Below are 12574 nucleotides of genomic sequence, written 5' to 3' on the forward strand. Positions count from 1 at the left end.
TTACTCTCGTCTCTTTCGCCATCGGTGCTTCCTACGGTGGTGAACTGTTCTCAGTCGTGGCAAGTGTGGGAGGCAGTGCTCGATTTCTTCCAAGCACACTCTCTCGCACAGTCAACGCAATTGCGATCTGAAATTCGATCCATCTCCAAGGGATCGAAGTCGTGTTCCGAGTATCTCAAACGTATCAAGTCGATTGTTAATGCGTTGATCACTATTGGAGATCCAATCTCCTATCGTGAACAATTGGAAGCAATTTTTGATGGTTTGCCAGAGGATTACAGTCATCTCCAAACGATTGTCTATAATCGTGAAACACCGAGTTCAATCTCGCAGATCGAAGCAATGATTATCGCGCATGAAGCGCGGCTAGATCGCGCTCGATCTCGTCAGGTTACTGCGAATCCTCCATCGGCGCTGCTGACGCAGGCTTCGCTGCCGCCAGCGACGCAACCTCCATCGTCGGCGCCGTCGCCGGTGCCTTCTGAGGCAAATTATGCTTCCAGTTCCGTCGATTCTTCCTATGAGGAGCGCTCCTTTGATGAGCGCGGTGATGAGCGCAGTGGTTTCTCTGATTCGCGTGGTCGTGGTGGTTATAATGGACGTGGCGGAGGCAACAACTCTCGCGGTGGCTACAATGGACGTGGCGGAGGCAGAGGCAACAATCGCAGTGTGCAATGTCAGATCTGCAAGAAGTATGGTCATGATGCCAGTATCTGCTATCATCGTGCATCTTCCACTCCTTCTATTGGCATGTCTGGCATGAACTCAGGCTATGGAATGCAATTTCCTAATTTCCCTATGGTTCCTATGCCTCAGTTTGGTTTCTCTCCTTACTGTGGTTCTCCTCAGTTTGGAAATCCAACTCAGTTTGGACAACAACAATACTCTGGACCTGGTTCCTCTTTTCCAGGATTTCCTTTTGGCCCTCAGCAGTTTGGTTTTCATCCTTTTGCTGGTACACCTTGGAATAATTCATCCTCTTCTCAGTTCACAAGTGTAGGGCACAGACCTGGAAATTACAATGCAAGACCACCTCAAGCTATGATCACAGGTTCATCACAAGCAGGAGGCTCTTCTGCCTCAGCAAATCTGAGCACTTGGTTCCCTGATTCTGGTGCAACTCACCATGTGACTAATGATGCATCAGTTGTCTCAGATAGTGTTTCTCTTGCTGGTAATGATCACATCTTCATGGGGAATGGACAAGGTTTGCCAATCCTCTCTATAGGATCTGCTTCCTTTCCCTCTCCCTATCATACTAACACCACACTCACTCTCAAAAATCTGCTTTTAGTTCCTGATATAACCAAAAATCTGGTTAGTGTGAGTAAATTTGCAAGAGATAATAATGTTTACTTTGAGTTTCACTCCTCTTTTTGTGTTGTGAAATGTCAGGTCACCTCTAGGGTTCTTCTTAAAGGTCATGTTGGTCCAGATGGCTTGTATGTCTTTGAAGGCATGCACACTCCTTCTCTTTCCAAGAGATCTTCTGTTCAAGTTCCAAGTTCCTTGCCTCCAGTTGCTGTTTCAGATTCAGTTTCTGCCTTGTCAGCTGTTTTCCCTAGTTCTACTATTCCTAGTTCTAGTAATAAATCATCTACTATTGTATGCCCAACCTCTTATGGTTTATGGCACTCTAGACTAGGACATCCTCATCATGAGGCTTTGCATTCAGCTCTCAATAGTTGTAATATTCCAGTACCTAATAAAGCAAAATTTACAGTTTGTTCAGCTTGTTGTCTCTCTAAATCACATAGACTACCTTCTCATTCTTCTAGTACTGTTTATCATTCTCCTTTGGAACTTGTGTTTGCTGATTTATGGGGACCAGCTTCCATTGAGTCCTCTTGTGGATTTTCATACTTTCTTACTTGTGTTGATGCCTATTCTCGCTTTACTTGGATTTTTCCCATTAAGAAGAAGTCTGATACATGTTCTGTTTTCCTTCAGTTTCAAGCCATGGTTGAGTTAAAATTCAGTTTAAAACTTAAATCAGTTCAAACTGATAATGGAACAGAATTTAAGCCTTTAACACCCTATTTCACTAAGTTAGGGATTGTTCATAGGCTTACTTGTCCCTACACACATCATCAAAATGGTAGTGTAGAGCGCAAGCATCGCCATATAATTGAAACAGGTCTTTCCTTGCTAGCACATGCTCATTTGCCATATCAGTTTTGGGATCATGCTTTCCTTGCAGCTGTGTTTCTCATCAACAGATTGCCTACCTCAGTTTTGGGCAATGTTAGTCCTTACTTTAAGCTCTTCAAGGTGCAACCTGATTATAAGCTTCTCAAGGTCTTTGGCTGTGCTTGTTATCCACATCTCAGACCTTATACTCACTCCAAGTTGTCTTTGAGATCCAAGCTTTGTGTGTTTATTGGATACTCTTCTACACATCAGGGTTACAAGTGCATGGACAATGAAGGCAAGATATACATCTCCAAGGATGTCATTTTTGATGAGTTTACATACCCCTATCATGCACTGTTTAATCCTAATGAGAGTGCAACTTCTGGACAAGGATTGTCTTCTGTTATTTCTCTCATACCTGCTGCTGCACACATTCAGCAACCTAATACTGCTGCTGCTATTTCTGCACCTTCTCCTGAGCACAATGCAGACAGTGTTTCTTCTGTCCAGCAACAGCCCATGCATTCTCCCTTGCCCTCAGCTTCTTCTGGTTCAGCAGCCCAAGGACATCAGTCATCTACATCTTCTTCTGCTGGTTCTGTTCCTCAACCAGTTGGGAATGTTCACCCTATGCAGACAAGGGCCAAGTCTGGCATTGTCATGCCTAGATTGTTCCCCACCTTGCTTCTTACTCAGGCAGAACCAACAACTACCAAACAGGCTCTTAAGGATCCCAAATGGCAAACTGCAATGCAGGCAGAATATGATGCTTTGATGGCTAATGGTACCTGGACTTTGGTCCCTCTTCCTAAGGATAGGAAGCCTATTGGATGCAAATGGGTATTTAGAATTAAAGAGAATGCAGATGGAACCATTAATAGGTATAAAGCTAGGCTTGTTGCCAAAGGATATCATCAAGTTAAAGGCTTTGACTATTCAGAAACATTTTCACCAGTGGTCAAACCTATTACAATCAGACTTATTCTCACTTTGGCCATCACCAAGCAGTGGCATATTCACCAATTAGATGTGAATAATGCCTTTCTTAATGGAGCTCTCCAAGAGGAGGTTTATATGACTCAACCTACTGGTTTTCAGAATTCAGATACTACACTTGTGTGCAAGCTACACAAAGCTCTCTATGGCCTCAAACAGGCCCCTAGAGCATGGTTTGAAAGGTTAAAGTCAGCCTTAGTTAAGTATGGGTTCACACCTAGCAAGTGTGATCCATCCTTGTTTACTTTTTACATAAAAGGTTCAGTCATATACATTCTTGTTTATGTGGATGATATCATCATTACTGGCAATTCTCTGCCTTTGGTACAGCAAGTAGTGCAGAATCTTGACTCTGAATTTTCTCTGAAGCAACTGGGTCAGCTTGATTATTTTCTTGGAGTTCAGGTTCATCACTTGAAAGATAGGTCCTTGCTTTTAACTCAAACCAAGTACATACATGATTTACTTGAAAGAGCTGAAATGGGGGAAGCAAAGGGTATTTCTACTCCTATGATTGGTGGTGCCAAGTTGAGCAAGTATGGGTCTGATTATTTTGCAGATCCAACCTTGTACAGGTCCATTGTTGGTGCCCTGCAGTATGCTACTCTCACAAGGCCAGAAATCAGTTTTGCTGTGAATAAAGTTTGCCAGTTTCTTAGCCAGCCCTTAGAAGATCATTGGAAGGCTGTCAAACGTATTTTAAGGTATCTTAAGGGTACTATTCATCATGGTCTTCACCTCAATCCTTGTTCCTTGTCCTCTACAGTTCCTCTTGTTGCATTTTGTGATGCTGATTGGGGTTCTGACCCTGATGACAGAAGGTCCACCTCAGGATCTTGTGTGTTTTTTGGTCCTAACTTGGTGTCTTGGAGTTCCAAAAAGCAAACCTTAGTTGCTAGGTCCAGTACTGAGGCTGAATACAGGAGCCTTGCCAATACTTCTGCTGAGTTACTTTGGATACAATCTTTGTTGCAAGAGCTCAAGGTCCCCTTTTCTTCTCCTAGAGTTTTCTGTGACAACATGGGGGCTGTGGCTTTAACACACAACCCTGTTCTGCACACCAGAACAAAGCATATGGAGCTTGATATCTTTTTTGTCAGGGAAAAGGTGCTGAATGGCTCTCTCTTTGTTCACCATATTCCTTCTGAAGACCAGCTTGCAGATATTTTTACCAAGGCTCTTTCTCCAACCCGGTTTGAGCTTCTTCGTTCCAAACTCCATGTGGCTGAGAAAATCCTTTCCTCACCACCTTGAGTTTGAGGGGGTCTATTAGAGTACACTATGTAACGTGTAAGAGAAGCTACTGTTAGTTAGCTTGCTGACTGTGTATGCAGTCAGTTATAGGGTTAGTTAGTGTTAGCTGTCATAGTTAGTTATGCTGAGCTGTCATAACAGCTGTCATAACAGAATCAGTTAGGATTGTTAGCTTGATCAACAAGCTAAGTGCTCTTCTATAAATACTGATGTAATCTCTTGAATCTGCAGCTTTTACAAATCAATGTTAATCAGTTTTCTCATTTACAGTTTTCAGTTTTCTCATTTACAGTTTTCAACAGTAGTATCTATGTTGTTCCTCTAATAAAGTTTATTTGTTCAGGTTACTTGTCAACCTTTGACAGTTCTTATGAAAAACCACTTTTCATCAATATTTTCAATTTCTATGGCTTTGCATTGCACTAAGAAAGCAGGATCGGAGAGGGGAACACGTGTGCTTCAGAGTTCCATTCTGCATTTTGGTCAGATATCTGAGAATGAACGGGACAAACTCATAAAGAAACATATGGTCTGCTTCTAAGCTCTTTTGGGTCTTATTGTTTTAAAGAAAATAATGTTTCTGGAAGGCATTGTTCTATGTTTTAGATAGCACTTACAGTAAAATTTACTTGGTTATTTATTACAACGCATTAAATACGTGTAAAGTGACGTCCAATCCTTGACAAATCAAACAATATAATTTTTTTAAGAAATGCAACATTTTCTTTTTTTTTTTTGAAACAAGAAATGCAACATTTTCAACAAGCTCGCATGGGCACCGCAGTTGTGGAGCGTGGTGGGATGTTCATGTTAGGATCTGTGAAATATGTTGAGGGAAAGTTTATTTCATTCCACTGAGATATATTTTGTACAATAGGGATATATATAGCTAGTATATACAACAACTAAGGACATAAGAAGGGAAAGAAAATAAATCCTATTATGTACTAATTAATCTAATCCCTATAATTGAGCAACCTGCTGGAATTATACAAATATAAATATGTACAGCTGGCCTAATAAGTTTGGCAGTCAACCCGTCAGTAAGTGACTGATTCTTAGGCTTGATTTTAGCAACCAACACTCCCCCTCAAGCTGGGCAATGGATGTCAACCATGCTTAGCTTGGATCTTATGTTTTCATTAATTTGACTTATGAAGAGCCTTTGTTAGGATGTCTGCAGTTTAATGGCTGGACGGTGTGTATTCCAGTTGTATAATTCCAGCATCTATCTTCTCCTGTAAAATGTCTATCAATCTCCACATGTTTTGTTCTATCATGATGTACTGGATTTTTAGCAACGTTGATGGCGGCCTTATTGTCACATAAGAGTGAGATGGGGTGGTCTGTTAGAACTCCTAGTTCTTTTAGCATTCTCCGTAGCCAGATTCCTTCACAAATTCCATGAGCCATTGATCTGAACTCAGCTTCAGCACTGCTTCTTGCAACTACACATTGCTTTTTACTTCTCCAAGTAACTAAATTTCCCCACACATATGAACAATATCCACTTGTTGACTTGCGATCACTTAGTGAACCAGCTCAATCTGCATCTGTGAACACTCACATTTCTGTTTGGGTTCTTTTGAAGAGAAGACCTCTTCCTGGCGCCTTTTTTAAGTATTGAAGGATTCGGTTTACAGCCCTCATGTGCTCTTCAGTTGGATTGTTCATGAACCGGCTTACCATGCTCACTGAGTATTCAATATCTGGTCTTGTGTGAGTTAGGTAGACACAGAGGTTAGCAACAAGACAAACACAGAACTTGGAAATGGTTAGCAACAAGACAAACACAGAGGATGGTACCACTTTGTTCTCATGTTAAAGTTATAGGGTTAATCTTTTTGGTATAGAGGGAGGAAAAGGAATACTGAAAATAATAAAGTTATATTGAATCTTATGTTAAGTGTTGTTAAAAGACGCAAATCACTAATTTAATGAGGAAATAAATCATGATATCTAAAGAAATATGGAAACCAATCCTAATAGATAATCCAAGATGAACATATTTTATGATTGAATAATGAATGTGTTATTGTGTTACAGATATTCTATTGACATTTTATTCTGCTACTTGTGTTTTTAGGTCTCTATTGTCAGCTATATTTTATCTTTGTGCTCTTGTTCATCCGAGCCAGTTGTCCCTTTCTTTTCCAAGACTGCAGTGTCACTTGCAATTCAAACAATTGTTGACGGATTTATGGACTTGTGAGTTATCTCTTCCGTCTTGTTGCTTATATTCCAGTTGTTTATATGTTGATATGTAATTTGTACTTATACTGAGTTTAGGGATGATAATTGTACAAGTGCTGCTGTTGTTGACAAGATTAACATTTTTCGCCCTGACAGAGTTTTTATGGTAAATTTTTATGTTATAAAACTGGAAGATACCATTTAGATATTCTTTCTCATTTTTTCTTTATATTCCTGGCTTAAGTTTTCTAACAAACTCTTTTTTTTTTGAATTTGGCAGTTTTTGGTAGAAATTCATTATAAAATTGCAGCTGCATCTCATTGCAGGCATAGGTGCCATAGATTGGCAGGAATTGAGGTGCTTATTAGTGTTCTTGGTCAGAGAGTTGCTTTTTTAAGCACTTCGAAGTAAGTTTTGTAGACTGACATTTAATGCATTACATATCTGAGTTTTGAAAGACATTGTACACTAGTAATTCATGTGCATCCTTGATTAGATGATTATCATTTGAATTGTCTTAAAATACGCCTACATAGAATATGCTGTAAGTTGGGTATTGATATGAAAGATTTTCGACTCACAACTCGTGAGCCAATATTGTTTTAAAGTTTCTGAAGTGCTATCTTATGTATGCAGTAAGCTTTCTTGGATATGATTGTAACACTAGGCTTGAATGGACTGAAATGTCTACGGAATTATATTGTCTATATTCATTTGCATGTACTACTTTATGTAGAGGTACATGCAACAGAAAAGGAAATAGATCTCTCATATTAGCAGTACAAAATACAAATGATTTATATTTTTTCGAAAGTAAAATAATATTAATGAGGAAATAGTCAAGAGATGTACAAACCCTCCTCACAAGGGCACAAAAAATCAATGAGACCATCACTAACCCGACCAAAGCCAAAAAAAACCTCACCAAAAATAAATTAGGAAAGTAATAATAGCATTCACACCACCCCCCCCTCAAGCCGGTGAATGTATATTTATCATTTCCATGTTACATGTAAGACGTTGAACTGCTTGGTTGTTAAGCTCTTGTCAAAACATTAGCTAGTTGAAGTTCAAAAGAAACATACCAAGTCATTACCCCCCGTTTCCCACACCATCTAACTTCTCATTTACTTTTTAAATGTTTTAATAAATGCAGTTATCTTTTCAACTTAATTGGGCCATTGATTGGATGTCTTCCTTTACAAGACCAATGCTGTCGTATACTTTCTGCGTTATTGCTGTCGTTTAAAAATAACGTATCTGCAGATATCAGTAGTATGCTTGGGGAACAGCTCCAGGTATATATTGTTTACTTTTTCAATGCTTTTTACTCCTATGATTTCTTATTGTCCTATATTTACATGTTTTTGTTCTGTCCAGTTTCTGGTTTCAAAGCTGGTGGCTTGTTGCATACCTTTGAAAACTGAAAGTTCATGTCACAGCACTTCATCAAAATCTTTAGCTGTGCTCCATATGTTAACTGTGGATTCTGATCCATCTATGTATGATTATGTCAAAGTGAGTTTCTTCTGTTCAACTTTTATTTGTTATATTTAGTATCTGTCCTTGTTAATTGTTTTGCTTTCTGAATCTATGAAAATAATCTTTTGCAGGAATTGGAGCCATTTCCCGTATTTCAAATATTTGATGAGATACGGAATTTCCATGAAGAATTATGCCACACTTACTCTATACGTGACCACATATTGAAGGTAAATAATAATTATTTCGCATTCCTTATTTATGGCTGTAAATTATTTAGTTTCAAGCTAATTATCTTTTCTCTTGTTATCTGGCACATTGTTTATTTTCAGTTTGTAAAGAAGTCTTGCTATCTTCCGCCAAGACTGCTTTTGTCAAGGTGATATTCTCATATTGCTTCATCTTATTTAAATATGACTAAATTCAAAGTACCAATTTTGTTAAAATATTAGTGTGCAATGTATGTGCATGAGTACATCTAATGGACACGTATTTAAAAATGATGAATTATTCGATGAACAGCATTACAGCTTGCAACTTTAATATTTAGTGTTGAAGTTTCTGTGCTGCTTGATTTTTGAATCTGAATTTTCTTCAGTCTGCAGGCATTGCACAAGAAGTTACTGATTGGAGAATCATTTCAAAGAGAGGGGAGAGCGGAAAGTTATTTTAAAGATAGTCATTGGCATGGCGATCATGAACTTGTGCATGCAGTCTGGACACTTGTTCATATTTGTGGTTCAGATGATGCTAGTGGCGTTAGAGAATTGGTTTCAGATTTCCTTTGTCGGGTACTAGTTTTTCTTCTTTTCGATGTTACAACTTTCGCAGTGGCAGAGTGAGGCATTGCCTGGAGCTTCACCGTTTTCTCTTTCTTTTCGTTTTTACACCCCATTTCACTTTAACATGTTTCTACTATTTCTCCTTCATTGCACACCTCAGTATTTTTTTATATAAAATTCTCAAAAGAAAGTGTGTGTGGTGGTATCAAACACACCATGGATGGGCAGGTCTACTCTGGTATCCCATAAAGCCCTACCCTGGTTTGAACTACCTTTCCATGGGAGACCAAGATGCTACAACTTGTGTGATTCCATATGAGTCACAATAAATGAATTAAGAAACGCCGGCAATGCAGTATTTAACACACTCTTTACTACGGGAAGAAATTCATGTACGATCAACTAAATCATGATATTCCATTATCTATTTTGTGGGATCAACTTCCTACTGATGGAATCTACTTATATCTCACCTAATAAAGAATATCCTAAAATATGTATTGCCAATATTTGTCTTTAATTTTTACCTTTGTCTTTATATCTTAACTTTCTTTTCCTACTAATATGCAGTAGTACTACACATTAAACATCTCAACATGCTATGTATGTCCTTGATTTGACAGATGACTATTTATCTTGTAGCTTGCAGACCATAATTGTAATTTATTGAGATAATAGTTTGAAAAGAAGTTATATTCTACCTTTTATAGTTATATATTTGGTTACATGATTATTAGATAAGGAGAAATAATTAAGTATTTAAATACAATTTACAAACACACCATCACTAGCGTGCACCATAGCGTTTTTTGGGCTTGCCGCTACACTACGCTATCCGCCATTAACAACCCTGATAAAAACTACATTCTTCAAATGGATTATAGTAATTAAATTTTCATGTTAAATCATGACCTTACAGAAGTCTAGTCTTGATTTTACCTAATTAAGTTGATATCCCTTTTGATGAAGAACTATTATTGTTGCTGCACATTGCAGGTTGGTGTTGGGAACCCACACAATGTTGTATTCCATCTTCCTGGCAAAAGTGGTCATATTCGTCCAAGTAAAACTATTGATTTCAGCAGTGCTGCGGAAAATAGTTCCAACGTAGACTCGTACCTATCTGAAGAGCTTTTGGGTGTACTCATGAAATTACTAATGAAGTATCTGATGGATGATTCTGTGGAAATTGTTGATATGGCCTCACAAACTCTTCGTGTAAGTGTGTTTAGCTAATATTGGCTTTGGATGAAATCATCAATATTGTTTAAAAAATTTCTTTATTCTACTCCTGTCCTTGAATGAAAAACTAAAATTAGACATTAGTTCTATATATAGCTGTATGAGTTTTGGCAAATGTTTGTAGAGTGCTTTTACTAGGTGTGCCTTACTTGTATAAGTTATTCTGTCTTTATTGGTCTGGAACTAAATATTAATTTCTTCATGTATGGTACATATTAAAATGTATTAAGTGTTTGATCTTGTCTCTCCTTTGGAGTTCAGTTGTTACCGGCAATCAATTAATTGCTTTTGCTGCATTGCTTGCTTCTTATATAATTAATTGCATCTGCGGTTTGGGTTTTCAGGGATTACTTTCAACTGAAAGAGGCCAGACTTCTTTACTGTCATTTGATTCTTATCAGAGGTCCCTTATTGAGGCACTATTTCTATCCACTCATAAGAAACAATGTTATTTTCTGTTAATGTGTATAATTATTCTCATATTGATATGTACAAGACTTGCTCGAGTTGAAAGTTGTAAGAATTCGGGCTAGACCTAACATTACCTCAAAAGCTACCTCAGGGTGAGGATTGTTTTACTCTTTATAAAGACTCCCCTCACGCCCAGGGCTTGACATTTGCAGGTTACCCATTAATGGGGGGCCAAATTAACGGATTTAGGATAATTTGATACCATCTTAGAATTCAGATTAGACTTAACTTTACCGAAAAATCTAGGTCAAAGGTTATGATTGCCCTACCCTTTATAAAGACAGTAGTCTTAACAAGTGAGGTGATATTTTACAACTTTGCAGTGTATGCTAGTGATACAAAATTGTTAGTTGAGAGAGCTGTATCGTTGTCATTTTATGAGTATTGGAGCCATTCGGAGTTGCAGACCCTTGAAGTTCTGCAACTTTGATAGTGTGTGCTATCTTTGTTACTGAGGTTAATCTCTATTTAGTTCTAAAAGGATACCAGATTACCAGATTCTATCATTAGGATATCGGAATGCACCTGAGATTTGGATTTAGTGGGAATACAAGCTTTTCCTGTAGGTCATTTCCTTCTCATTCCGACCTCGTTCCCGTTCTTTCACCTTGTGAACAAGGTGCAACTCATTTATGTGTATGTTCAGGAGAAACAGAAGGAGGAGGGGGGGGGGGACGTGTGGGCCAAAAAATCATTCTCTAACATTGATAGGAGAAGAGGAATGAGGGTAGACTGGGAAATGATTTGAGAAATAGAGTGAATGTGTCTGTTATACAAGATTCAAACAGAATGGATACTAGGTAGCAAGAGATTGAGAAGGTTCGTGCTGGAATCAGGAAGGGAGACATGAGAGTGAACTGAATGGAGAATGATAAATTTAATTATCCTGGGGCAGGGAGGGCACTGCTTCTCGTTTATTTTCTTTCACTGCTTCTCACTTATTTTCTTTTACCATTTTTATAGTAATAATAATTTTGTGTACTAATGCAGGTGCATTCCAAAGGTCTTAATATTGAATTTGTGGAAAATTTCCTTTTGGACCTGGATAGGAAGTCAAAAGGTATCTGTTACATGAACATTACTGTGAATGTTATAGAACGCTGTATATGAATTGAAGATAAATTTATTTGATTCCAAGGAATTTCCTAGCACATCATATGAATTTATTTCATATATGGGTATTGCTTTCTTCTGATGGGAAATGTGAAAAAACTGGATGTACTCTATAAGTATGTGGTAGCTTCGATTTCTAAGACACTTACACTTATTTTTCCAAGATCTAAAATGGTCTATAATAACGTGCAGCAAGTTTTTTTTGAATGCATTGTGTTAGAAATCAATAGTTAGAATAACACACCACCACAAAACCATAGGCTTAAGGCAATGGGTGTGTGTGTTCTTTATTATATATATACACTTGTATACTAGTTAATCTACCCTATGTGGGACTCCTTTGAGTCTCCACTTGGTATTCTCTAGGGTAGATTAACTAGTATACAAGTGTATATATATAATAAAGAACACAAACACCCATTGCCTTAAGCCTAAGGTTTTGCGATGATGTGTGGTTCTAACATGGTATCAAAGCTGGTCTGATCCAAGCCATGACTACCGCTTCCAAAAAAGAGTACTTGAAAAATATATATATATATATAAAAAAAGATGAAAAAAAACCAATAAAAAAAGAAAAAAAGAGAGAGGATGATATACAATATAAGGCTTCTGAGACTCAAGAACAGAAGTCTAACAACTAATGATGTTCCGCTGAGCTCAAGCCTAAGACAACGCAAGCCATAAGGGCTTCTGAGACTCAAACAAAGGAGCACAAGTCTGACGACCACCGATGTTCCCCGCTGGAGTACAAGCCCAGACAAAGAAAGTCATAAGGCCTCTGAGACTCAGACAAGAAGGAGCACAAGTCCGACGACCACTAATGTTCACACTGGAGTACAAGCCCAGGCAAAGCTAGTCATAAGGCCTCTTAGACGCGAACAAACAAGTACAAGCCCAGACAAGAAGT

The 12574-nt window shown here is 38.2% G+C and overlaps 1 protein-coding gene across 1 annotated transcript in view; it reads left to right on the forward strand.

Moving 5' to 3' along the window:
• LOC130734518 (serine/threonine-protein kinase ATM) overlaps positions 1–12574 on the forward strand; it is a 92598-nt gene that overhangs the window by 36948 nt on the left and 43076 nt on the right. The window contains exons 31-42 of the mRNA XM_057586965.1: positions 4727–4912; positions 6470–6591; positions 6673–6742; positions 6857–6984; positions 7734–7875; positions 7958–8095; positions 8191–8289; positions 8392–8438; positions 8658–8850; positions 9838–10059; positions 10428–10499; positions 11545–11614. Coding sequence (XP_057442948.1) covers positions 4727–4912; positions 6470–6591; positions 6673–6742; positions 6857–6984; positions 7734–7875; positions 7958–8095; positions 8191–8289; positions 8392–8438; positions 8658–8850; positions 9838–10059; positions 10428–10499; positions 11545–11614 — 1489 coding nt within the window. The remainder of the gene's footprint in view (positions 1–4726; positions 4913–6469; positions 6592–6672; positions 6743–6856; positions 6985–7733; positions 7876–7957; positions 8096–8190; positions 8290–8391; positions 8439–8657; positions 8851–9837; positions 10060–10427; positions 10500–11544; positions 11615–12574) is intronic.

The sequence above is a fragment of the Lotus japonicus genome, chromosome 1 (assembly GCF_012489685.1).
Source record: "Lotus japonicus ecotype B-129 chromosome 1, LjGifu_v1.2".
Classification (NCBI taxonomy): domain Eukaryota; kingdom Viridiplantae; phylum Streptophyta; class Magnoliopsida; order Fabales; family Fabaceae; genus Lotus; species Lotus japonicus.